General features: G+C 41.7%; 1 protein-coding gene across 7 annotated transcripts in view; it reads left to right on the top strand.

The window, feature by feature from the left end:
* The window catches only part of utrn (utrophin), a 193,823-nt gene that overhangs the window by 6,187 nt on the left and 160,054 nt on the right, over window positions 1-27,582 (top strand). For 6 of the 7 annotated variants that reach the window (XM_084377235.1, XM_084377236.1, XM_084377238.1 and 3 more), the window contains exons 3-11: window positions 13,001-13,062; window positions 13,786-13,878; window positions 15,277-15,354; window positions 17,109-17,201; window positions 18,263-18,435; window positions 19,853-19,968; window positions 20,591-20,757; window positions 25,091-25,321; window positions 26,821-27,002. In XM_084377235.1, the coding sequence (XP_084233361.1) occupies window positions 13,001-13,062; window positions 13,786-13,878; window positions 15,277-15,354; window positions 17,109-17,201; window positions 18,263-18,435; window positions 19,853-19,968; window positions 20,591-20,757; window positions 25,091-25,321; window positions 26,821-27,002 (1,195 nt within the window). Of the gene's footprint in view, window positions 1-6,605; window positions 6,670-13,000; window positions 13,063-13,785; window positions 13,879-15,276; window positions 15,355-17,108; window positions 17,202-18,262; window positions 18,436-19,852; window positions 19,969-20,590; window positions 20,758-25,090; window positions 25,322-26,820; window positions 27,003-27,582 lie in introns of those variants that run through there. The other variant, XM_084377237.1, reaches the window with a different exon arrangement.

The following is a 27,582-nucleotide window of genomic DNA, read 5'->3' as shown; positions in this document are numbered from 1 at the left end:
GACCACAAGATTTAAGATTTACTCTAAAGAAGTCATCTAGAGTAATTCTGTTATGAAAATTACCATCACCTCTAGCCCTGAGGTTGACCTAATGGGCTGATCTCTATTGAGAACCAGATGTGTGTGGTTTGCCACATGGCACAGCAGCTCAAGAGGGGCTGAAACAGCTTTTAAAAAGTGCTTCCAGACAGTTTTAACAAAGTTCTGGTTGGATTACCCTACAGCCCCCCTGAAGCATTATCTACCTATCCTATCAGTGCACTCCCCCTCCCCCTTGCCCATTCCAGCGTGCAAAGGTCAGATATCATCCACGGGGTGAGGGGCTGTTGTTAAACAACCCTTACACAATAATGGACACTCACCTGACCCCTTTTCCTCTGTTTATTTGTCATCTGAGAGCCACACTCACACAGCTCTGGTTACCTGACCTGGTCTTGTTCTCCTCCATCTCTCTCTTCTGTTTTATACCCTTTCTTCCCCTCACTCATTACTGTCACATAAAATTCAGATTGATTACAGATACTGATAGATATATTGGGTGCCTTGCAGCTCCTCGAGTGTATACAGCTTTAAAATCGGTTGCCTTTGTTGAATTGGAACTCTTAACCCTCCCAACATTACCTGTTGAGCTGCACAGAAAAGGATCCGCCTGCACATTATCTCTGGGTGTGACGTCCAGTATAATGGAAGAAACATGGTTCAAGCTTATAGGAGAACAGGAATGTGATTGTCACCAAACCGAGGGTGTGGAGGGTGTGGAAATAAGATTTCTCTGAAGACTTGTCATCGGACAAGCTGAGCTACATGTCATCATACATCCTTAATTCTAGCCTTGGCCTCTCGCAGCAGGGTGGACCGAGGTTTGTTCTAGCTGCTGTGCATGTGTGGAAAGAAATCGCATTAGTAATTCAGAAATACATGGATAAAACATTAAAGTTATCTGAAGCAAAAGCCTTTTCTGACTGTCAGCAAGTGCAGTGGTATGCAGTGTTATGCAAATTCATAAGTGTATCTGCATGTGTGGGTAGCATGGAACACAAATCATAACAAAGGAGCTTTCACTGTAGCCGCCCCTTCATTCAGAGATGTCATGACCTGAATTTGTTTTTGGTTTTTTGAGGAGTTTCACTTTCTTGTACGGGTCTCTGGTCAGTGAGAGTTCTCATAGTGTATTTATACTTTGAGGAAGCAATGTGTCCGCAGGGAATGCAGCTGGATGTGTCTTCACAGCAATATATAGACACAAGCGTGTGTTTGTGATAGTCTCTGAGCTTCTAGCTGGATGTGGCTGCCTGGGAAGTGGGAGGAAACTAGCTTTGCAAAATCCTGGCTGGAAATTTGGGAATGGAAGCACTGGCCAAAACATCTCCCCTGGGTGCGGTTGTCTGTGGGACTCTGCCTCTTTGGTCCATGTGCACCCCGCCCAGCCCACATGACTTTTAAACTCTCCTAGAGAAGACTGGAAATGGCCGGAAAATGATCAATGTTGAATGTTCCTGTGGTTGTTAAACACATCGAAACAGATCTCCACTTTCTGTGAATCAGTCTTTTCCCAAAGCAAGCCCTTCCAGTTCAAATCCCCCTCTCGGCCCCTTTTTCCTAGCTCATTAGGGCTACAAAGCCACGTTGCCCAATCTACCTTCTGACCCCTCGCATGACAGGATTTACTAAAACAAAAAAACAGGCTGAGGCCCAGAGAGAGTTTAGATTAACCCTTGAAAGCTACAGTGGTATTTCACTACTGAGTTAATGGCTCGAAGGGAATGAATCCCTCTATTGAAATGCCCATTTTTTCATAGTGCTGAAGGTCTGTTTTTGGTCTTTTTGGTTGCTTGTGTTACTTGTTCTAGTACTTTGTGTGTGCAAACATTTTAAAGCTTTCTGACATAGCAACCATGTTTCTATCAATTTATTTTTTATGCTCATTTTGAAGTATCTGTGTAAAAGAAGGTTGATGGAAATGGAACATTTTGAAAAAAGTAACTCATGTGACTGATTCGCTGTTTCCGCTCTGTGAGAATGTTAATAAGAAGCTCTTTCCACTGTTGCCGTCTTCCTAGATTTTCCAATAATGCACAAAACTTGGCTGGTAGTAGCAACAGGTACATGTGCGCCGATTAAAAGACCAAATCATTCCTCGGTCTCATCCATGAAAATGCATCCTCTCTGTTGGCAAACAACTTGTTTTGTGTCCAGTTTGCGACTTCTACTTATTCTACTCTGTTGATAACAACAGCTGATGAAACCACGCTGTGCATAGCCTAGTTTATTCGCTCTATATTTGCTTGACAATTAGATGGAAACACACCTTATTTTAAAAGTGGTGTTGATACTAAAACAGAGTTTTTCTACTGCATAGCCATGCAGGGAGATGAGATTGTTAAAGATCCATCACAACCTGTTATGTTAGTGTTATTTTCCAATGTTACACAAAGTAGTCAGATGAGATTAGATAGTGGGACAGTTCAGACCGGGACAGAGACAGAGACTTGTGTGCTAACAGTTTTCAGGTCAGACCAGGACATTGTGGCTACATGTAATGCACCTCTACAAAGAGACTTTGAGAATTTAGACATGGGAATCTACTTTTTCCAAGGGAGGAGGCCTGTGGCATTGTGGGAGCTTTTGCATTTTCCATTTCTTTCTCTTGGATGTTGGTCGGACCACTGACTCATCTGGTCTGTATGTGTGTATACAGTATGAATGTGTGTGTGAGAAGCACAGCCATGACTACCACAGCCACTCATGAAAGGTATTTTTAAATTAAAACCCTAAAACACTTTTTAAAGCAAACATTCTGCCATTAACAAGGCTGTGCGTAGAGATAATGAAACTAAACTTTATTAACATTACAGTGGACTTCTCTTGTAGCCTCAAAAGGTCATGCTCGTACAACTAGAAGAAATGTGCATGGGACTATTATTTATTATGAGTCATGTAATTTTTATGTACAGTAGAGCTTGTGTGGTTTTCGGCCTTGTGGAAAAGACGGCTTTGGTAGAATCAGGACCTTGTAGCTCGACCTTATCTGTAGCTAATTTCATGTCTCACTAATTACCAAATGTCCAGTAAGAAAGCAGCTCTAAATGTCATATAAACTCAGGCAATGTTTGTGGTGAGACATGAGAATCAAAGGTTTCATTCATTTCTTCCAACCCTTATTCAGATGTGGGATTTGGGATGTGAAGAACTATAATAAGCAAATGAAGTGTGTGTGCGCATGAGTGGGAGAGAGAGATAGTGTTTATGTACTCGCATGGCTTCATTTAAGCAGCTCGATGATGGATGCTCTCAAGGTGGTGTGCGTAGACTGAATGACAGAGGGGGACGCCTGTCTCTGGGTTCATGACTGATGCAGTCCAGTGGAAAGTCCCTGATTCCTTCAGTCACTGCCAAGGCCAGCCTCACCCAGCCCCATTCATTCCTCTGAGTTGTGACTAGACCAGCTGCTGCAACTCTCTACGAAAGGAAGTGGCTTTTAATTTACTCTGGAAGTTAGTCAGGAGTGGGCCGGGGCCGTATTCCTCCTCTACTTCCTCTTCGTGAAGGAAAGGAAAAGAGAAAACAAAACACAGGAAAATTAACTTTCTCTCTCTTGTTTCCTTCCTTCTCTCCCCCTCTACTCGCGCTCCCATCTCTCTCCATTTTAACCTCGCTGTGGGAATAGAGTTGTTTGTTCAGTTGCCCCTCATTGACTAAATATGTCAATGAGCAAATGGTTTCAGGCCTTTGCCCTGTTCCCTGTTCCACTGCACAGGCTCACAGACCTGCTTTAATGTCAGGACAGGAGCCGTGTCACAGTTTTGACTCCATGTCCTGTGTTTATTCCAAGTCAGTTTTTTTGATTGTCAAAGGTTTCACTTTCATGATGTCGTAGCCCGGAGTGCAAGCACTATGTTTTAGGGTTTAGGTCACTCTGGATCATGTTGAACTGCTGTCACTTCCTGCGACGCTGGAGAATGAGGGCTGTCGTCCCCGTCAGTCCTTTGTGTTTTCAGGGGGGAATCAGCTGTCAGTTACAGCAATGCATATGGCAAACGTACTCACACAAACCTCTATGTCACCTGTCACTTACCTTGTAATTGACAAGCTGAAACAGTCCCTGCTCTTGTCACTCTCTTTTGTCACCCTTCTGTCGAGCGTGTGTTATGTCACATGTGACAACCCTGCCCAGCACCCCAAATAAACAGACCCAGCGTACTCGATAAATGCTTTAACACCTCTACTTCCTCTTTCTTTTTTCTCTCTGCCGCTCTCACTCCCCACCACCACCACCACCACCTTGTCTTCCTGTTCCGGATGTGTTTTTGTTTCTTTCTACCTCTTTCTATGTTATTTTTGTGTAAAAAGAGTGGTTTTCCATCATGAATTTGAGCAAGTGGATGTCGTGGAGAAGGCGTCACTTATTCAGGAGGAAAAAACCTGATTATAGTGATCTGGGTAAGTGCATGAGCACATCTGTAGTTCTGTTTATATGTGGAGGAGTTCAACAGCGAACTCAAAGAAGCTTTACAGGAAACTAGACTGTTTATCCACTTAACTTACAAAGTGATAAGATTTATTATCATTTTATTAATTGAAAAGGTTGTTAAACCAAACTGAATGTCGCAGTTAAATCCAGATTTAACATTACCTGTGACATCTTTTTGTTCTGTGATTTTACTTTTGTTTTTGCTGCTTTACGCAAGAACTAATTATGCCGTGTGTCTGTGCGTGTAATCATCTTGCAATCAGTTTCTGATGATGTGCTGGCACGTATCTTTAGCAACAGGGTGTGTGGCTTAAAAATCACCATCCACTTACTTTTTTTGCAGACCAGCACTGGCGTCAGCAAACAAAAAAACAGAAGATGCTTTTGAGATGCAAAAAGGTGGAAGTGAAATAACGATGAATGATTTCAGTCATAAGACTGTTGTCTTATGGTCCAGTTTCACGGTTCTCACGCTGCATCACACTTGAGATAAATATACCCTGTTTTGCATCTGAAGAGCCTTTTTTGTTCAACTGCAGGCATTTTTTCCATGTCACTAGACTGTTCACCTTGGCTACACTCACCATTTCTTGGTCAGCCTGGAGTCAAGAGCATTAACCTTCCCACACTGTTGAGTTCATCTCTCGTACTTTGAGTAATTTTAGTCAGTTATTTTTGTCCCAATATAATAGAATGCACACATTCATGCTCCTGTGTGTTGTGTGGCAGCATTGTGTGTGACTGAGGTGGACACATGACATCATAATATGCACTTAAGTCACACACTGTATCCGAGTAAATAATAAAAGTAAAAATGTGTTGAATTAAATTCAAGAGCAGCAGATACAGAAATAAAGTTTTGAAATATGTTGGCAGTGGACACGCGCAATAAACTACAGTGTGTGCAGTAAATCGTGAAACTGTTTGAAAGTGTTGCATAGTCATTACATCACTAAGGACCTTATGTTTCAACCCATGTCTGTTTGTTTGTTGGTTGGTTGGTTGGTTTATCAGCAGGATAACACAAAAACCTACTGAACAAACTTTCACAAAACTTGGATGGAGGATGTGTCTCAGCCCAGAATAGACCCCATTAACTTTTGGTGCAGATCCAGATAAATGGACAGATGCAGGATTTTTTTTCCCACATTTTCTTTAATACTGCGAGAGAGGGTGACATTTTTGCTAATTTTTCATGCAATAATGCGTGGATCTTGATGAAAAAAAATCTGCCATATTTAGGTGGCTGGTATCTATGAGTAAGTACTGTTTGAAGCAGATCCCAGATCTGGTGATCTCACATTGTGGTTAAGCAGTTATAAGTGTTTTAAAATTTGGAGTGATACAGGACTTTTGAATTCGATAAAATTTAAAGGGGACTGTTGGGCCTTGGCGGAGGTATGTGCTCTACTGAGTGCCATTCTAGTTTTGATAGAAAATGAATTTTCAGTGGCTCTTTCTGCTCAAGAAACAGAGATTTTCATTTATTTTCTGGTCGAACAATACACATTTGTTGTTATTTGACTTCTCATATTGTTCTGTATATGAGCCATAATCAGAAAAGTTTGGCCATCTGCTGTAAAGGAATAAAACTCTCCATGCGTGGATAAGTGTAATGTAATATACTGTATATAGGGGGTTTGATCTGACGATGGTGGGCGTGTGTTGAGAAAGTTAAAGCCTCTGCCCCACCACATCGCCTCAAGCACCAGTCCTGTGTTGTGTCTGTATTTGTGCGGCGATCTCTGTCTGATAAAACCCTCCTTTGTCTCTTTTACCCATCTTGTCACGGCTCTTGCATTCAGTCCTGTTGCACGCAGAGATGGTGCCGAACAGTGTTTCTGTGTTTATCTGTGTTCATCCCCCATCCCACGATGCATTATGACTCCCCACCCTTGGCTTGCCCCGTCCTGTTCTGCTCTGCCTCCAATCTGTTTCCCTTTCACTGACAGCGTCCCTCTTTCCCTCCCCTCTCGCTCTGCTGCGGCATTCCTCTCATCTTTTCCTCTCTTGCTGGTCAAGGAGTGACAGAGGCAGAGGAGTGAGGAGGAGAGGGAGGCAGGAATGTCAAATTCTGTCTTGTGCTGATACTTGTGGACTATCCCTTTCTACTCTGTTGTTGCTTTTGCGGCTTCTTCCGATCAGCTTTGTGGCTTTCTATGCGGTAAAGATGGCAGAGCTTGGGCTCAAACTCAGAGGTAGGAACTTTTGACAGGTATGTGACACATGGCTTGGTGGCAGATAGGTGTGCCACAGGTGGTGCTGTTAGGTGTGGTAGACTCAGACTCTGACAAATGCTGTGTATTTTTAGTGCTTTCTTGCTGTCTAATCAAGGTGTGTGCAAGCTTGTTATTAAAGCAAGTTTTTCAAGTGGATTGTCACTCATTGGTACTCATAAATGTACTCTCTTCCTGTTTGGTAAATGCCATAAGATGCTTCAGGTTCTACCAACATTTCAAACATACTTTTTTTTTAGCTTTGAATAGCAATCTTAAACTTCAAATATTTAAATCTTGTCCCCTTTTTGGAGACGTATACAAAGATGCAATCAGTGTCTTTATATCAAAATCAGTAAAATTTGTGTCAGAAATGTCTTGTAATAGTACTATATTAGTCTTAAACACAAATAAAACTAATTATTCAATTGAATTGTGATTAATTGCCCAGATTAAGTTGGAGTCCCCTCTCTTTGCCTATTTCCCACTCATTTTAGAAGTCACGGCAGTGATTTATAGTTTCTCAGATCATCAGTCTTTATTAAATTCCTGCACCCCTCACCTCACCTTTCTTGTTCATCCTTAATTACAGCATTGCATGCACCTCCGCACACCACAACGGTGTTTTTCAAGCTGCTAAGTGGGGATATGGGGTAATCTTCTTGGACGTTCAAAGTGTTTTGCTTACAAATTCCCAGATCTTGGCGAGGGAAGAGTGTCAACAACGCTGCGCTGGCTGGGACAAGCTTAGACAAGTGACCACTGGAGGGAGGAGGGAGGAATGCAGGGGAAATGATAGGAATTCTATGCATTCCTCTCAACCTATGGAGTCGAAATAAAACACGATCAAACCGCAAATAGGATTGAGTTTTTACATGCACTTTTGTGCGTGTGCTGTGTGGGGTAAAGATCAAATTTGTAAGAGGACTTTTAAGTTAAAGCCTAAAGTGTGATTGTTGTACGACTGTGTGTGTGTCCCGTGGAAGGTTTAGTGCCCTCCAATGTGCTGTGGGTGGTGCTGTGCTGAAAGACAAGACAGCAAACAGCTGAGCCTCCTTCCTTCCCATCACGGTGAAGTTCACCCGACTGCAGCCTTTGCTTGAGAGATGTTTCATAGCCAAGACATGAGCTTTCCTCTATTTTTCATCACTACATCACTAATGACCCAAGTACAGTATGCACTTTGCATCCAGTTTCAGTTCCAGTTAACTTTTAGTACAGTGGTTTTGTTGGTTTTCTGCCAATTAAACTTTCAACCTCTTCAGCAGTGCTAAATGTACTAGTGCTGTACTCAGCTACTTGGTTAATAGTTCATTAAGTTGACACACATGCATTCACCTAAACAGTGACTTGGAAAATCTAAATTTTGGCTGTTAAGTGTAAGTTGGCCAAAGGTAATTGCTGCTCAGTGGTGCGGCTAAACTTTGTTAATGTCTCTATTTGTCTAAGCTCTGAGCTCTCATGTTTGCTGTGTGATGCTGCCGTGGAAACCCTGGTGGTTTGTTTGATTTTCACCTCAGTGCCTCCCACCGTTTGCCCCTTCTCCCCGCTGTGTGGTCAAAGGCTCTCTCCACCTGTTAGCAGGAGGGATACACTAATAGACTGGGGGGTTGTATATTTTATGTGTCTGCTTGTGTGTTCGCAGCTGGCTGCTCAGAGAAATGTGTGTGTGTGTGTGTGTTCTGCGAATGGTTATGTCATGTTTTGAGGTTTGTTTGCAGTTCATTTTTCTCAGTCTTCTCAGTGCGGTCAAGTCTTGCTTATGTAATGTTGGTCAACACTGGGTCAAGGAAATTGGAGCAGCTTGACAATTTGAAAGATTATGGTCATATTTCAGAAAAATAAGCTTGGGTCTGAATCCTTTTTTTCCGCAGAATTTTTGACTGAAGCCCTTTTGTTAACAGAAAGTAGGCTGTGAACATAAATTAAAAGAATTTGTGGGGGAACCCTGCACATAACTTGTGGTGGGTGTGTGTGTGTGTGTGTGTGTGTGTGAATGTGTGTACAATATATCGAGAGCATGTGCGTTCTCAGTGAGCTGTGAGAAGACAGCGGTGGGGTTACACTTCCTGATGTAATCGCTACTTCCTGTTTGGCTGTTGAGGAAGAGAGACATTTGTTTCTCAGCACTTTCAATGTACATGACACTGCACTGTCTGTGCAAAGTGTGTGTCCGTGCCAGTATCCTTCCCGGTGTGTGTGTGTGTGTGTGTGTGTGGGTGGAGTATGATGACTGATTATTTGACAGGGGTTGAATATTTGTTCCGCAAACAATGTGCCTGTGACTCTCTGCCACACTGTGCTAGTGCACTTGGCTGATAGGATATCTTTATCATATGACCGAGTGACCCATAAAGACTGCTTCCTGTAGTAAAAGTTTGACTCTGGTGCTTGTTGCTTTGATTGGGATCAGGCAAAAATGTTATTTTCAGTTATGTTTCTAAATAGCCATCTTCAGTTTCGTTCATTGATGGTTAGAAGACAACATCTAAATGTTAATGTCTTGCCTGTGTACTTTAAGACCATGGTTAACAGATACACATATTTAACATAACTTGGAGCCATGTTAACTTTCTGCTGAGGAATCCACCATTTGATATGTCAGATGCCTTTACTGATACCTTTTTTGGTTTAAATGTACACCAGGCCAAGATTACATGTGGACAATCTTCAGTTAGCAACAGTAGCAGATTAAAATGTTAAGTCAAATGCCTGGGAATTGTATCCAGTGAACTGAGTGAACTGTACACAGCAGAATAGTATTTATAGCAAAGGATCACAAAGGGACTAGAGTGCCAAAACTCACTGTTCAGATTGTTGAGTTGAAGGAAATAGGTAATGTATTATTTAAGAAGTTTTTCAACGAAATGGCAAGCCACACTTTGTCAACCCAGCTCATATAATGGGTGTTTTTTTGTTTAAAAATCTCATCTAGTGTAAAATGAATACAGGCTCTAATAAATGGTATTTCATGGTTTCAACATAAGTAATTGAATTATTCAGACCTTTACTTTGAGGTGCTTTCTAACCGATACCGGCATCGCAAATTCCTCCAAAACTGTCTAGAATGCTGTAATCATCGTTGGCGAGTACATGAGTATGTGCACTGATTATCATAGTTTACTTACTAGAAATGGGACCCTGCTACTTGTCAACAGTGTCCTGTACTCCTGTTTGGTTTTCACTGCTCAAGTAGTCAATATCTATAAACGACAAGAGAGTGAGACTTGTGTAACTGTATGTATTTGGTCATGTTTTACATTTTAAGGGTTTAACCTGAACCAGGACATACCACAACGATAGCAATGATGTCACATCAACACAGGGTTAGTATTACACGGCTGTTAAAACAAATAATGAATTATATTATTTTTTAATGCACAAGTATCGGATTGGAACTTCATATCGGCTGACATGCAAGTGTAGGTAACAAAATTGATAAAACTGGTATTTGAACATCTCTACTTTATGTACAGGGGCATTGAATCAATGTTGTTTGTGTCATGCTGGAGCCTTTAACCGAGTCAGCTTGAAGCTGACTCGGTTAAAGGTTAACATTTAAAGATTAACATGAAGCATCTCGAGCCACTGAACTGAAGCACACATACCACTTGTCAGTCACACAGACATGAATTTAGGAACACAGCGGATTGGACAGTTTGTTTACACCTACTTGTGAACAGATGTAAATAGTCATAAGCAAAATGACAGAAGTGGACATGTGTATTAATGTTGTATATACAGACTCCCCTAGGTAGAGGTATTTTCTCTCTAGTGCTCACACACTAACACACACACACACACACACACACACACACACACACACACACACACACACACACACACACACACACACACACACACACTTGCTGCTTTGATCCATCCTGCAGTTAGACATTCCTGTGCTGTGGTGAGTAGAAGCAGCAGACAGATTGAAGGGGAGCAGCAGGTATGAATCGAGTGTATTGTCCTGTAGAGGTGGTGCATCGGAGAGCCCAGGAGACCTGAGCCCACAGGGACCCTCTCCTCAGGGGGCCTCAGAGGCCCGTCACAGGGGTGCCGATAAGGCTGTAAGGACAGGAGGCCTCCACGTAGGGCTTTTTATAACAGGAAAATTGATATTGTGTTGAAAGCATACCTGTACTATACCTGTCCTGCTCCTCGTGAGTTGTGCTCTAAATGTTCTTGCCAGCATTTCTCTCTCCCTCTGGCCGCCTCTCTGTCTTTTTGGCCCTCCTCCACCTGTAAGTTAACAACTGTGATTGATTGCCGTCAGTTATCGGGCCTCCTACCCATTGTCAATCAAGCCATCGTTTTACTTTTCAACAGGATGCCTTTTTTGTCTCCTGTACCCTTTTCTCCATCATCTTCTTCATTCATCACCTCATCCTCTTTGTTTTCTTCACCTCTTAAGAAAGAATCCTTTTGGTGCTTTTGTTGCTGCTTAAGATTTATGTGGAAAAATGGGTCAACATACTCTCGGGAGGGCCTTTTTACAGTGTCACGGTTCAAAGCACCTTAAGGACAATGGCGCAGAGAAAAGGATGCAGTGCAAGTATATACCAGCTTAGGCAACCAGCCTCTCCTGTTTTTGTCCACACCTCAAAATCTCACCCTTCCAGTTGTTTCTTTCCACAGGAATAATCCTCCATATTTGTTGCCTCAGCATTTAGCTAGCGTACAAATAATGTTGCCCATTTCCGCCTGTGAATGGCACAAACTAACAAGAAATAAAATAGGATTATTCTATTATTCTATATTTATTATTATTATATACAAAATGGAAAAGATCGAAACAGTATCTTGTCTCCTTACCATTTCTTTAAGTCACATTTTTTTTGGGGGGGGGGGGGGGGGGGTATTTGGATGGAGAAAGTCACTTATCTCATCCTCTCACCTATTCACCTCTCACCCCCACCTCTGGCCTCCCCTTGCAGGACATTCTTGTTTTTATGCCCCTTCTCACCCTGCCAGCAGCTACACACACACACACACACACACACACACACACACACACACACACACACACACAACGTACACTCCACACACCCCAAAACAAAGAAGCCGACCAGTGCTTGGGCTGGTGATCATAACCTTTGACCTTTTGTTCAGTTCATGGTGCTTTACACAGCAGCAGGTTGAATGACGGTGGCAGTTTAACGCTCATACACACTTTTACCACTCCTCCAGCCTTAGGTTACAGTCTTAGAACTCAGTCATGGTGCTTAGAAGCAGACGTTTGACTTATTTCCTCAGGTGTTCAAAGTTTAAGCAGACTGACAACATAATGAACTGGTTATTTAGGAACTTACACTACAAGGAGAGCACTAAACTAAACTCGGAGAACATGGCAGGCTCCTGACATAAAGTACTGATGTGCCCGATGTGTAGGTTCTCTGATACAATGATAGATAACACCCATTCCCTCAGGTGTACTCTTCTGTTGAATACCATAGATGTCATGTTGTAATTTTTTTTAGCCCTAACTGCAACGTTTAAAGATATACAGTTTAATCCAGTGGTCCGTCCTATCTGACATGTCTTCTGTGCTTATTTTATGTACTGTGTCACTTTGCTAGCGTCACACTTTAAGCAGCAACTCTACTTGTTTAAAATCTGCGGAAAATCTGCCAAGTTGTTGTCGGAATTATGCGGCTGTAGATTCTGTGTGTCCTGATGATGAGAAATGCCCATCATGAAATGTTTTCCTCTGTATTTTTATTTTTTTTTTAAATATGGGACAAAGTGGAGAAATAATTTTATAAGTCTTGAGGCTTTGTTTGAGCTACTCTGATCCATTACAGCAACAAGGCACATCAAAGCAGCTGACCCTCTGCCGGACACACAATGAGGCCTTATTAGAGAGCCATGTTGGAGTGAATTAAGAAGGAGCAGGGAAGGAGGATGTCAAGCGGGAAGAGAATGTGAAATACTGGTACACTTGTATTCAATGACTAGATGGACAGTGCAGTGTGTTTCCTTTGCTCCTGACATTTGACATTTTGCACAAATTCCTCAAATACCCCTTCAGCCTACATTTTGTTCCTGTAATTTTCTGATGTTCCTGCCACATTGATCATGATGCTTTTAAGCTGCAATGCCTCCGGCTATAATCACCATTTACCAGCATGTCGGAGTGAGAGTGAATTGGCCTGGTCCTGAAATAAACAATGGAAATGGACTTCTAAGTGTTGACATGTTCTTTGCTGTCATCGTGACACTGACCGAACCTACTGCTGATTTTTTTTTTTAATCCAATTTATGTTACCACCTGCTTACCTTTCTAACAACCCATCTCTTTTCTGTTTCACAGATGAACATGACGCAGTACAACAGAAAACATTCACCAAATGGATCAATGCACAGTTCTCCAAGGTAATGTGGAAGACTGAGTTTAAGCTATTGCCAATGCCAAATCTGCATTGATTAAAACCCTTGAAAATATGAGATGTTGAAATAAAGGACCGGTGGTTATTTTAGTCCTGAGATGATGAATCTATTTCTAAAAAAAACATCCGTGGAGATTTTTGTGTTCGAAACTAAAGAGGGTGACAGGCCTGCAGTGGGGTAGCTTTGCTGCTAGCAGAGGAAATGCATATAGTGCCTATCATTGTTGAAATGTTGTTTCACTTACTCTGCAGATGGCAAAAAAACCTGCAGTGTCTCAAAGTAATTTCATAAAACGAAGCTTAGTTGCAAATGATCAGACCGAGTGTTAATGTGTGTGGTCCTGTTCCGTCATTTGTCTTATAAGCACACTGTTTAAATGTTTTGTTAAATGGCTCCATAGACCAGCATTTGGTTATTGAACTTCCCATTTCAGTCCTTTTAATTAAACTACATATACATTTAATGCCCTCTCAGGATAAAATTTAAGTCCACCTTGACATGTAAAGTGACTACCTGTCAGTCACTGTACAAATCCACATTTGGTTCAGCTTAATGTCTTATCTGAGTGTCTAAGTTAACTGGTTTGTTTGTTGATTCTGTGCTGCAACAACATCTGCATTCTGCAGCTGGACTCTGCAGCTCTCATCTTTGGTGCAGACCACAAATGTGTAGACTAAACCTGCCGGTTGTGTTGTTTTGTCTAATCAGGCGGGGAAGACGTCCATCAAGGATATGTTCTCTGACCTGAAGGATGGGAGGAAGCTGCTAGACCTGCTGGAGGGTCTCACTGGCACTGTTCTGGTGAGTTTGTGTATGTGTGTATTAAGATTTGCACACGATAACCAATAAACGATTAAGTGATTAAGATTAATGGTTAAGAAATGAGTCGTCTCACCCTCAGATTCCTGAGAAAATTATTCAGCTTCACTACTATTGGTTTATCTTATCAAAAATATCTTCAATATCAATCTCTTCAATAATAGCTTAATCAGCACTCTTGCTAAAATTTGACTTATCTTGGAATTTGCTGTGAGATGAAAAACATGTTTTCATCTCAAATGTGTTTTCTTTGTGAGTGCATTTGATCAAACTGGACAACACTGATTTCAAGCAAGGGTGGTAACACCGACTTGAGTTTTGTGGCAATGCATGCTGTGAAATTACAGGAGTATTTTTGTAGTTGAGACGTGACTGCTGCATTCACTTAAACTGGCACAAGCACATTGTATGACCTCATGTAAACTCAAACTTTAACTCTGATGTAAACAATAGAGACACATAAGGGGCCTCTGCAGATGTGTTTTGGATCACAAAGAGGTAAATTAAGAACAGAGGTTCACACATTTTATCTCATGTTCTGTCTATTGCAGATGTTCCATGTGTGAACTTCTCGACAAAAGAGTTGGTGAAGAAATATTTAAAATTATCTATTTAAAATTAATTATGAATTATTATTATTAAATAAATTATTGATCATTTTTTTTTCAAGTTTATCCCAATGTATGTATGTCTTCAGTGACCAACCATGTGCTTATGAGCACACGTTTTTGTTTTTTTGGGGTATTCCTTTTTTAGCATTGTAACCACGCTGTCACCCCTTCAGCGGCATATCTGCTTTCTAGCACCTGCAGCCTTCAGCCGTACTAAGCCCCAACTGTCTCTACGCCATACACACATGCACGCATGCACGCACACACATGCACGCACACACACACACACACACACACACACACACACACACACACACACACACACACACACACACACAGCACACACACACACAGTCTCTCTGATACCAGAATACTAATTCTATAATTGGGTGCTAATGAGTGTTTGAGGTATGTGAAGACTTTAAAAGGATTTGCAGTTGGCAGCTCTTCAACCTGCCATTCTTTCCATAAGTTTGCCTGTGGACACTGCTGATAGGGTAATGGGTGTGATGACTGTATGGTGAGAAGCACTCTGCTGAGTGATAGCGTAGCTTTTCCTGGTGTCGCAAACACCTCACAATTTACATTTTACTTCCTAGTTTGACCTGGGAGTAAAGTATTTTTACTGTTGCCACATGTATCTGAAATGCTTTTATGAACTGCCAGAGCTCCAACGGTTGATTATACATCATGTTTAGATTCCTGCAGCCTTTTGATTGGCTAGTGATCAGTGAACGTGCTGATTTGTGCTGTGTTTCCTGTTCCTCAGACCAAAGAGAGAGGCTCCACCAGAGTGCACGCTCTCAACAACGTCAACAAAGTACTTCAAGTCCTGCACCAAAATAATGTGAGTACTTGGTGTTTTCTGCCTTTTTTGGTGCTATTGTCCATTCAGCTGCTGTATTTTGGGTGCTTTCAGATATCATGTATGCCAGTGGTTGTTAACCAGATGCCATTAAGGCCTGCATGTTTTCATTTGAGCCTCACAGTGCAGCATAATACAGCCAGAAAGAAGGAACTATAATGAATAGTAAAATTAGCGGCCTTTGTGTTCCATCGAAGTAAAAAGCCACAAACTCTTTGGCTATGATACCTTTGATTACTTCTCACACATTGCATTTCCAGTCAAGGTAGCACAAGCTTGATTCAAACCACTAACACTCCCTGTAACTACTCAAGACTTCCATGTTCTCCTGTGGCCTTTTATCTGACTGTGTCATTCATTTTGTCTACATTGTGTACTGTACTTTTCCCCTGTCTGTCCCAGTCGCTCCTTCGCTCCCTCATGCCTCCTCCTCCTCCTCAGTGTACAATAGCTGGTCTTAAATGACTTGACCTTAGCAGTGGGAGATAATGGGCAGGGCATGCTCATGGGAAGTAGCAGCGGCTGGAGTTTGCAAGCTGGTTTCTCTCCTGCAAAAGCCAGAAACTGTCAGCTGGCAGTGAGAGAGAAGTTCCCACGGGCCTTCAAAGCCTGCCGACTGGTGAAGATGAAATAAGGCCTTAGAAGTTTTTGAAAATAGATGTCACAAATAACTATTTAACTTCTTGATGTTTCTAATAAAAGTATATAACTCACATTTATCATTGACATTACTTTGATGTCATGTTCTAGTGATGGAAAAATGTTTACATGAGTCTATAGCTGTGTCTAAAGAGCAGTGGTAGACACAGAACTGAAAAAAATGTGTCTGGCTCAACTCAACTCAATCCATCCTCCGCACTACACCATAAAATGTTTTTTGTTTAGTGCGTAGTAAAAATGGACCACAGCTAGCATTTATCTGTGCAACCCTGTGCTGTAGAATGACAAATAATTATTGAACCTTAAAAAACAACAACACTTAAATATAACGCACCCAGTCTAGGATTCAAAAGAGCTTGTCTTTGGTACGGAAACGTAACCTTTTTTTAAGCTTTTTTTTATTTTGGGAAAAACTGAGTTCTCAGGGCATTATATCCTAGTTTAGAGGTTGGGTGCACACAAGTGCAGAAGTATGATGTACTGCATATGTGAGCTTCCGTGTTTGGGAGAGACTGAAGGGCAGAAGGAAAAAGAGACAGAGAGAGAGGTGATGGTGTTGCAGGAAGGAGCTAATTGGGACTCCAGATGGGTCAGAGGTCACTTTTAAGTCTGACAAGACACTTGACCTCATGTTCCACTCTGCTCCTCGATACTCTCCAAAATATTTATATGTAATCAGCTTGCACTTGGCCTCACCTCATAGGAAAAGTGCCTGACAAGGCTGCGAACACACTTTATAGGTAGCATTGGAAGGCTGTAATGAGGGCGGTATAATCCACTGTGTGGTGAAAGTGGATAGCTCAGAAGAATTCAGGTGTAACAGTTTGGAATCTCATTAGGATTTGAAATGATATTATTTACTCCCCCCATAAAGAAACTTGCTTTGTGATCAGAGTTATAACTTCTAGGGTGCTTGGTACACCAACAGAAGAGATTTTCGCTGAGAGGATTTCAGAGAGGCTTTCCAATAAATCTGCTGAAAACAGGAATCATTTCAACATTAAAACACAACTTTGTACCATTGTTTGTATCAATAGTTTTTTTTTTCACGCATCATTATCTGTCATATCTTTCAGGTTGATCTGGTAAACATAGGAGGCACAGATATTGTGGACGGCAACCGCAAGCTGACCTTGGGCCTCATCTGGAGTATTATCCTTCACTGGCAGGTGAGCACACATTTTCACATACGTTTGCAGTTCCTGTCTTTCCACCCACACCCCCCCCCCCACACACATACACACACACACTCAGACTCATTAATATTTGATCTGACCGTGAACTCCCAAATCACTAAGGTTCCAGAGGGATCAAAAATACAGATGATGGAAAATCAGTATTGGTGTGCACACGTGTGTTCATGCTTATCATCCACTGCTTTGTGTAGGTCCGACCTGCTGAAATTAGCAGGTCTTATATAAAGGGTTAGGGCGGTGCTGGTTCTTTCAAACGTTGTTTTCTTCACTTCCTCATTATCATTATTTACATAAATGTCACGTCTATGACTGCATGTCTCATTACTTTTATTGAGTGCGTTTGTTTTCATGCTGTTATCATAGCAAACCTGTCATTATTTCAAATAACCACAAAGCACTGTTTTGGATGTTTAATCTTGATGTGCTAATATAATTTCTTTCACATTGTGAGCATCAGTGCCAACCACAGTGCGCATGAAGAAATTGGTGAATTCAACTCATGAACTCAGAAAACACAAACCTGATTCCATAACAGGCTGGGAAACTGGTTCTTCTCACGTTGTGTTGCAAGCGTCAAATTCCTTATGGGTGTATATTTACAAAAAAACAAAAAGCTTATCAGTTCTAACATTACATGTCTTGCCTTTGTGTATAATAGATATAATTTGTAACATTCCGTTAAAATGTCCAAAAGCAACTAGATCTTTTGTTATATATATATTTTTTTAGTTTGGTTACTTATGTTTTCCCAAATGTTTCCAACAATGTTCAAACCCAGAAAACTTGGCTCAAAATAACTTCCTGCCTTAGTCACGTAGATAGATTTTATCAGCAGTAGTGGTCGTATCAATAAGTAAAACAAGCTCCATGATCCCACGCTAGTCTTTTGATTAATCAACCCCTTAGCTGTAGAACTTACACACTGCATTTAGGTTTATGAACAACAATGTGAGGAAGTAGTGAGTAGTAAATTGAATCAAAAATGTTGTTTTTAACTCACCTGTATTAATGTGGGATTTTTCATGTCCATGTAGGTGAAAGACATCATGAAGGACATCATGTCCAACCTGCAGCAGACCAACAGCGAGAAGATCTTGCTGAGTTGGGTACGCCAGTGCACCCGCTCGTACCCAGAAGTCAACGTGTTGAACTTCACCACCAGCTGGGCTGACGGCCTGGCTCTCAACAGTATCCTGCACCACTTCAGGTGAGGAGGGATCAGACATGTAGGAACACAAAATGCAGTCACTGTAACAACTTTTTCACTTCAGCAATCTGATTTAAACGTGTGTTTTTTTGTGATTCTTGTGTTTCGGTAAATTTAGTTAATATTGAGTTTTTGTGAGAGTTGAAAGCCCTCTCTGTGCTGTGTTGTGGTCTTTGTTGCTGTGAGATGAATTTTCCTCTTTAAGTTGACACTGCATATTTGACATAAGCCCTTTGACTCTGAATGTAAATCACACTGAACACAGAGCAAGACCTCCAAATGCTGTTAAGAAACCACAGCCTGGAATTTAGAAAAGGCAATAGTGTTATTTGTGTGTGCATCTGTTTCAGTGGTGGGAGGTCAGGTTGACAGGTCAGCGCCTGCCGGGTGTGTGTACACTGCTTGACTTACTCTGTTTACGCCTGCCATGTTACTGTTTGCACACGCTTGCTGTGTGTGTGTCTATGCTGTTGTGTGTGAAAGAAACAGAGCGAGAGAAGCGTCAGGGGTGTTTTCCTCGCCTTTCTGTAACCCCTTGTCCTTACTAGTGACGAGCGCACACACACTCACTCACTTACACACACACACACACACACACACACACGCACACACACAGGCCTGTGAGCTGTGAGAAAGGCCAGTGTTAGTTTAGACCTGGGCCAGGCTTTAGGTGGATCACTGAACACACACATTCCACACCCAACTGGCCTCAACACTAGTCTCCCCTGCATCACAAAGGGGAGAGTCATTCTCTTTTTTTTCTACACAAGAAAAAATACTTAGGAAAAGGTAATTTATTGTCCAAAAGAATGTATCTGGAAACCTCTAGCCGCCGAGTTATCACATTGTTGGTATTTAAAGAACAAGTTGTTTTTTACAAGTTCATGTAAAAGAGAAGCTGTGTTCTTTAAAATCAATAACTGAGATGAATTCTGCTAAATTCAGGTCAAAAGTTCACTCTTTTTTTAAAACCTCTGTTTATTGGGATGTATGCAACTGGTGCAAATGGGTGCAACTGGATGCAAAATGATAACAAATACACAAAAAACACCAAACAAACAAAATAGAAATTCACAGGTATCCCCATGGATTACACCGTGTTATCAATTACCAGTCATGTGTTTATCTAGTCTATCAAATATCAAATAGAATCGGTGAACATGTAATTTTTCCGAACCATAAATGCCTCGTCATCTTTCCATTAAACTTAAAAGGCCTAGTTGTTTTTGTCTGTTTCCAATTTAACAAAATCATACAGTTTACTTTTTTTATCAGTGTGGCAGATTCCCTGTTGCTTCAAAGCACCAGCGCTTTGAGAAATGCATACATTGAACTCGTGATACCGTAATACTATAAATCCTGAATGTCACTGTCTCCATGTTGCTGCTCTCATCGCCACCGTTCTTTGTGTCTTCAGGCCGAATGCATTCAGCTGGGACCAGGTGGTCAGACTGAGCCCTGTTGAGAGACTGGACCATGCCTTCACTGTAGCCAAAGACCAGCTGGCTATCGAGAGGCTGCTGGATCCTGAAGGTACCGGCACTCTGAGCTGTTTTAAACACTTAGGCCAACTGTATTTAGTGTTGATCAAGTGTTGAAAGATTTTATTAAAATGTAAAAACTGGTTGCGTATCAACTACCTTATATAGTAGTCTAGACAAAGTAAAAGTTGGCTGTGGATTGATGTACATTTTACTTTCCAAAATTCCCACATATTTAAACATAGCCTACCTTCATGTCCTGCCAGCAGTTGGATAAACTCAGAGGAGCAAATACCTCATGTTGTCCTTGGCTCAAGATTTGTAAGAAGCTGAGTTTGCTCAGGATGTTTCTCCAGTTCATGTAGCACCTGTAGATGCTCGGTGTGCATATACTTGAGCTGTCTATATTCAGATACTTCTTGTTGTGTCATGACCAAGGGGCAGTCCCACCTGACCTGTGTCAAAGCCAGCTTTAATCGTACAACTTGCCTCAACCTGCTGTTTTTCTCTCCTTCCGATCTAATCTCTTCCTGTCACCCTTGACTGCTATCTCACTCCATCTTCCATGCCGCTTTTCTCCTCATCTCTTTCTCCCCACCCCACCTCTGCTTGTCATGCTTTATTTCCATCTCTGATCTTTCTGCCCTCCCTCCTGCCATCTTGCTCTCTCTCAGACGTGGCGGTGCAGTTACCTGATAAGAAGTCCATCATAATGTACGTGACATCGCTGTTCGCTGTACTGCCCAAAGACGTGACCATGGAGTCTATCAGAGAAGTGGAGACACTGCCGCGCAAATACAAAGCGGAGTCTGAGGACTCGGGTCCAGGCCTAAGTGCTCAGGTAAAATGCACAACACACACAGCAGGATACAGTTTGGACTTCATGTGATATGATATAGGAGGATGAAGGATTTTTCACACAAAGTGGTAAGGGTATGTGGGTGTAGACTAAGAGGAGAGTCATTGTACTGTTCTCAAGTGCTTGAACAAAAGGTGCTGACTGGAGTCCATGGCTACATCTGTTTTTCAAGGAGTCCAAGGTGTTCTTTTGTGTGCAGAAATCCACAGCTGGTAACCAGCAAGGTGGACAGAAGCACAATAAAACTTCAGGAATTTACAACTGGAATCAAAATACGAATACGAAAATATTGCTGCTACATGACCAGAGAAATCAGAGAAGAGGACTGTGGTATTCCCTGTTGCTCTAAAAGGTAGAAAACCAGTATGCGCTGCGCTGCACTGGACCAGTAAACACTCATATACTGCACGTTGGGCAGTGCTTCTTTTTGGCTCGTTGTCCATTTTAAATCAGTTTAGAAAACAGTGTGGTTGCCGGCTGGTAATAAACAATAACATATGACAGCTGACCAGTGTGTGTTTGGTGTCTGTAGGATGTTTGCAGGCACAAGAGTTGAAAATCGGCAAAGTTCCTATTTAATCTCAAAGTAAAAAGGCAATGACAGCATTTCTCTAACTTAATTATAACACCTTGTGCACATTTGCGCATATGAAGAACTTTATATATGACAGATGCATTTGTGTTTCCAGAGTGAAGTGTCATACTTGCAGAGATAAAAACTATTATAGCATGTGTTATCCCTTTGGCCTGTTCTTAATCTGCAGAAGAAGGACTTCACCTCAGTCTACCTCAGGGCACCTAAATGATATGAGAAGGTCTTTTTAACTACTTGTTCTAATGTGTGTTTTCCATAACCCTGAGGCTATGTTTTATATGAACTGGGCCAACCTCACAAGCATGCCTCAACCGACAGCTGCTAAAACGTTTGTTATTGCACTTGATCCAATATGTGTAAAATATTGTTCTGTACTAGACCGTAACTAACTCTGGATTATTTTTCATTGTTGATCAATCTACAGATTATTGTAACAATTGATCAATTATTCATTTGGTCTCTAAAATGTCAAGTGAACAGTCCAAAACCCAAATATTCTTCATTTACTATCATAAATGCAAAAAGCAAATCCTTATATTTAAGAACTGAAACCAGCAAATGTTCTTGAAAAATGGCTGAAATGATTTATCATTTGTCAAAATAGTTTTGTTGATCAACTAATTGATTTTGATCTCAGCTCTACTATAACACGTTTGGCTCATAGTACATGGAATTGAAAGAAGCTCAGTGAATATATTCTACACCAAACTATTCGTGATCAATATTTGTGCTGATAAGGCCCTAAAAAACAAACAAACAGAGTAATACAAACTCCTTAATCCCCATGGTTCAGTTACTGCAGAAGTGACACAGAGCTTCAGATCTCCCCCAGTGGCCGCCTGTCTGAGCCCCTCTGTCTGTGCTGGTGTAAACAAACCTCTATCTCTTTCTGTGAATGGAGAGATGACAGTCCAGCTCCTGAACGTCCGCTTCAAAAAGAAAAAAATGTGAACCCATAACTGCTTCAACCTTTGCTTCTGTGTTGTGTTTCTGATAACCTTCAGTTTGAAGGCCGCAGACGCTGTCGTGTGCGATCGTAAGGAATATTGTGAAGTGTCTCTTTGTGTGTTGCCAGATAGAATGAGTCACTCCCACTTTGAAAAAGCCATCTCCATCATTCTCTCCAGCGCTGCTCATGAAAAGCACAGCAGGCGCAGGCAAATAGGGAGGAGAGCCATGACTCACCAGTTTGACATTAGCCAACAGAGCGAGCTGCACGCTGCTGGAAACACAGAGCTGTGAAGGAATGGAAAGGAAACGAGGGAATAAATTGGTGGGAATGGGAGTGTGTGTGGAGAGTTGATGGGGATGCCTGTGTGCTGGCAGGCCGGTGGCTATCATGCACCCACTGACACTGTTCAATGTTTAACATCTGTGAGCATTTCAGTGTGTCTTATTTGACTTTTTGATTCAATTTGGACTTTACTGCCCTTTAACCTGTGATCCTATTCATTTTCTCGACATATATTCCAAAGTAACTACCAACGACCAAGTAGGATTCCTCCAAAAATGTCATTTGCTCCACTTGATTAGAGTTGTTTTCTCACATTTACAGTCCTTCTCAACCCGCTGTGCGCTTTCAATCACATCCCTGAGGCAGCTCGCTTTAGTCAGAAGTCAGAAAATCCTAAAACCACCTCTTAAGTTTTTATTGCCCGTGGGCACATACTTCACACGTCCTGGAACGAAAGCTGGAAAAGTCTTTTTATAAAGAGCTCTGATTGGTCCAACAACGGGTTTACTTTCCTGGCACAATTCCCCTCCTCATAGGAAGTGATGCGTAATGCTGCTGGTAGGGAGACCGATTGGAGGATAAAGAAAGGCTCTTTGTTTTTGTCGGCTATGTTTATTTCCCCCTTTAGTTATAGATTCATAATATTGGTTCATGATATTTTCGTGGAGTTCTTAACGCTGATTTTAGATGATGACTGTTTTCAATGTTGTTGACAACTTGAGCTTGAGATCTAATTAAATTATATTGCATAACCATCTTTAAAGTTGGAATATCAGTAATGATGAGGTTGCATACGCATGATGATGCATTACATGCTCCAGAATCACAACTGCAAAAGTGATGAATGCAGGGATTGAGTTGAGCAAATCATCTGGTGATAATAAAGTGTTCTGTTGAGCCCGACCACAGGTATTTTACAACCATTCAAGTCAATAAATAGACCAAGGCTGCAGTTTTCTCTCTTACTCTCGTCCTTTCTCTCTCCCATGTCGTTCTTTCTCTCCTTGTTGCTTTGTCTCTGCCAGCCTACACTGCTCTAAAATAAGGGCTTGCTGTATTTTTGTAACTTATTCCAAAATATCCAAAAGGTCATTGAATATTTTCAGCAGGTGACCTTTTCCTGAGTTCGCTGCACAGACATTACTGCTGTGTAATTTCAGCCTAGAAAACAAAGGTCTATTTGACTGGTTACTGTACCAAACCCTACACACCCATTAGCATTTCTGTCATCTTTGACTTGGCACAGCTGCCGCTGCAGAGATTTTATCTCCTCTTCATTTCACTTCCAGACAGATTTGTTGAGCTCTGTTGAGCTTCTCCTGCATTCCCTTCAGAAAAATGAAAACCTGGAGTAGTTGGTTAATGCTGTTGTCTGCACAGGGTGTCACATGTTTACATAGTGCGTAAAAACCCTGTGCTTAAGGGGATTCATAATTGAGATTGTGTTTGTGACATCAATGTTGAGGCACACCGCACATAGATGACAACTGTCGTTACACAGCATAGTTATCTTTCCATTTACATCACTTACATGTAAGTGTGTTAAAGGATAAGTTCACCCAAAAATGAAAATTCCCAAAACATTTCTGGAGCAATCCAAAAACAAAAGGCTCCAAATATAACCGGCGTAATCCAGGCCTCCAGATACCCCCAAATTCTGAATTATTTTGAAAAGACGATTTTTACACCCTTGACTTGGCAGCCAAGCTTGTGCACCCACTTCAGATAGGGTGTGTTCACACTTTTAGCTTAGCAGCTACAGTGAAGATTTCAGCTTTAAAGGGGTATAAATAACGTCTTTTTTAACGTTTGGATTCCATTTGGATGACTGAGTTTAATTTTTGGGTGAACTTAAATTCTTTAATTTTAAATTGCATAAAGTGTGTGTCCTGAAAGGAATTTTCTAGCTACTTCTCCTTTGAATCTTCACCATCCATCTCTCTGTCTGAACTTTACCCAGGATCACCACTGTGTCTCAAACGTATTGCTATTCCTAGAATGAGGATCGACCTGCCCAGTGTGCCAGGGGCACCTCCCAGCATCCCATAATAGGCCTGCAGTTGTTTTTAAGTTTTTTTTTTTCTGAACTGAGCAGGGCAGGTCACCGTGCATGCTCCAGGGCAGCACAGGCCACTCCTTGATGTCTGGTTCTATTTTAAAACTCAACAACTGATGTGTGCACAAATGAATATCTGAGTGAAGGACAAATGAAGATCTCAGACATTAATTTATTTTCATAAACACCATTGTTTGAAGAGCTTTTCAGTTTTGTGTTTGTGTTTTAATATGGCCATGTAATGTGAGCATGTGAGCCTGAATGATGGGCTAAAAGAAAAAAGTCTACATTCCTCCAGATTCCTACTATCTGTCAGTGTGGGGCCAAATACAGTACTTACTATTATTATAGTAATAATAACCCTATATGTAAACACATTGTCTATTATATGGTCAAACTGTGCCTTCATCCCCCGCCTCATGTTTTTCAGAATGTACAGATGGAGGAAGCGGGCAGCAGCCCCCGTCCAGAGACCCCCAGCACTCTGACAGAGACAGAGGGGGAGATAGAGGGCAGCCTGCTGGAAGTGGATCTGGACAGCTACCAGACAACGCTGGAAGAAGTACTGACCTGGCTGCTGGAGGCCGAGGACTCCCTCCAGATTCAGGACGAGGTGTCGGACGATGTGGAGGAAGTCAAAGAGCAGTTTCACACACACGAGGTAGGAGGAGACCTGCAGGTTGACTTAAGGCTTGTAGAGATGTAAACATAAACGCAGGTGTAAACAGAGGTGAAAACAACTGTGTTATTTATTTATGTTTATGTATCTTGGGATTTCTAACACACAAGGTCATAACGCTTTAAAATGTTAAGAAGTAGATGCTTAGTTGGCCTTTTTCTACATTTGGTAATTGATTAATTGGCTTGAGTAATTTTTAAAGGAAAAAAGTAAGTTTTTTTTCCCAAATTTGAATATTTTGTGGTTCCTTTACTCCTCTATGACAGTAAACTGAATATCTCTGGGATGTGGACAAAACAAGACATTTGAGGACATCATCTTAAGCTTTTCTTAAGCTTCTCACCATTTTCTGACCCAACAACTAATCGATTAATCGAGAAACTAATCATCAGATCAACTAACAATGAAAATAATCTCCCCCAGTGTTCCTAGACTGAAGATAGTGTCCCAGAGATAAAGGCCTCCCACAACCAACTGTACATGCTCCGTACATGTTGGGAATGCCAGGAATTCTGCTGAGAACTGTGGCGCATAGCACCCCATGGTGCCCTGGCCCGGAGCTCACTTGCTTACTTGAGAAGGCGTAGTTGCAGGGTTTGTGTCTGTGCAAGTGTGTAAAGGGGCTTTGGCAGGATTCCCTTGGCTGAAATGCGAATATTAGCAAAGTCTAATGTCTGGAATCCAGGTCAAAGCAGAAAGCCGGCAGTGAGACTGAGAGCACCAAGACCCAAAGCCCCTTTAACTGCCAGGCTTTTCAGGAGGTCTAAAAAAAAAAAAAAATCCCAATCCAGTCTGTTTCTGCCTTATTGTTCACATACTTTCCGGCAAAGCCTCATCAAAAACAATGTGCTCAGAGGTAAAGACATAAAATGCTTACTCATCCAGAGAGCTCGTGGAAAAAAGACAATAACTCAATTCAATGGCCTTCATGTTGCTCACTAAAAGAACCAGCGGCTCCTTTAAGGAAGCAACCAAACTCCTTCAAAGCTGCTCCAGTGTTTCTCCTTGAAGCATTTTTGCTCCTCTTGTGTTTGCAATTGGCTCCTTGACAGAGTCTGCCCTATAGTTTGTGCTTGCAGGCTTGTCTGACTGTTGCTACAGCAACACTCACGAATACAAGCGTGCAGAGGTGATGCCTGGTGCTTCTGCAGGGTGTTATTATGTGTTATACCAAGTGAAGATTGAAGGTGGGGAGAGAAACATATCCAGATGTTAGTATGTGGGTGCCAAGTACCAGCATGGAGCCCTTAGATTATGTAAGCATTGTTTGGCTCCGTTTTAGGCTGAATATGGATATATTTAAGAGTATGTGGTTCTACACGGTTTCCCTCACTATAGCATACATAGAGATACTGGGTATCTTTCTTTAAGTTTATCATCCTATAATTTGTCCCAGGGCTATTTTGTGTGTAGCGCACAGCTTTCAAACTGTTCCAGATTTGCAGTTTTATCATATTTGTTTCCCCCGCCTCTCTCAAAAGGCCTTCATGATGGAGCTGACAGCGCACCAGAGCAGCGTGGGTAATGTGCTCCAAGCTGGTAACCAACTGATTGCCCAGGGCAACCTGACGGAGGAGGAAGAAGATGAGATCCGGGAGCAGATGAGCCTCCTCAACTCCCGCTGGGAGAGCCTCCGAGTGGAGAGCATGGACCGCCAGGCCAGGTAGATGCACATGTTGGTTATTTGCAAATGGTAAATATCGCATTCTTTCAATTTATTTTTCAGAAAGGAAAACAAAAATCTAGTTCTTTTTACAGTGTATTGTACAGAGCCAAAACATCATGACCCACAAATTACCCAGCGGAGGTGATTTTTCTCTCAGTGTCACTGTTGACCTCAGGTCTTTATGAGTTTTTCCTGTGAAGAATGTAGAAGGCTGCGAGCTGTGTGAAGGTGACACCTGATAAGCCCTGAGCCCTTCAAGGTCTTAACAAGTCTGATGCTCAATCTGTGTTATCAAGGTTTATGATGCGTTAGACACACGCACACACACACACACACACACACACACACACACACACACACACACACACACACACACACCAGTTATTCATAAATTGTGTTCCTTATGTCCAGTTGAGAATTTGTTGGCCCTGAATCTAAAGAATAAGTGCGTCTGTGTGTGATGGTTACTTGGAGTTGTGTGTGTTTGTGCTACTGTGAGGCAGTTTCTTATCTTTCTGTCTACCTCCACACACTCCCCTCGCTGTCTCTCTGTCCTTACTTCCTCCCACCTCCTCTC

This window comes from Pagrus pagrus, assembly GCF_965226575.1.
Source record: "Pagrus pagrus genome assembly, chromosome: 16".
Lineage (NCBI taxonomy): Eukaryota > Metazoa > Chordata > Actinopteri > Spariformes > Sparidae > Pagrus > Pagrus pagrus.
The sequence above is the reverse complement of the archived record's forward strand: the minus strand, read 5'-3'. Positions and strand labels throughout refer to the sequence as shown.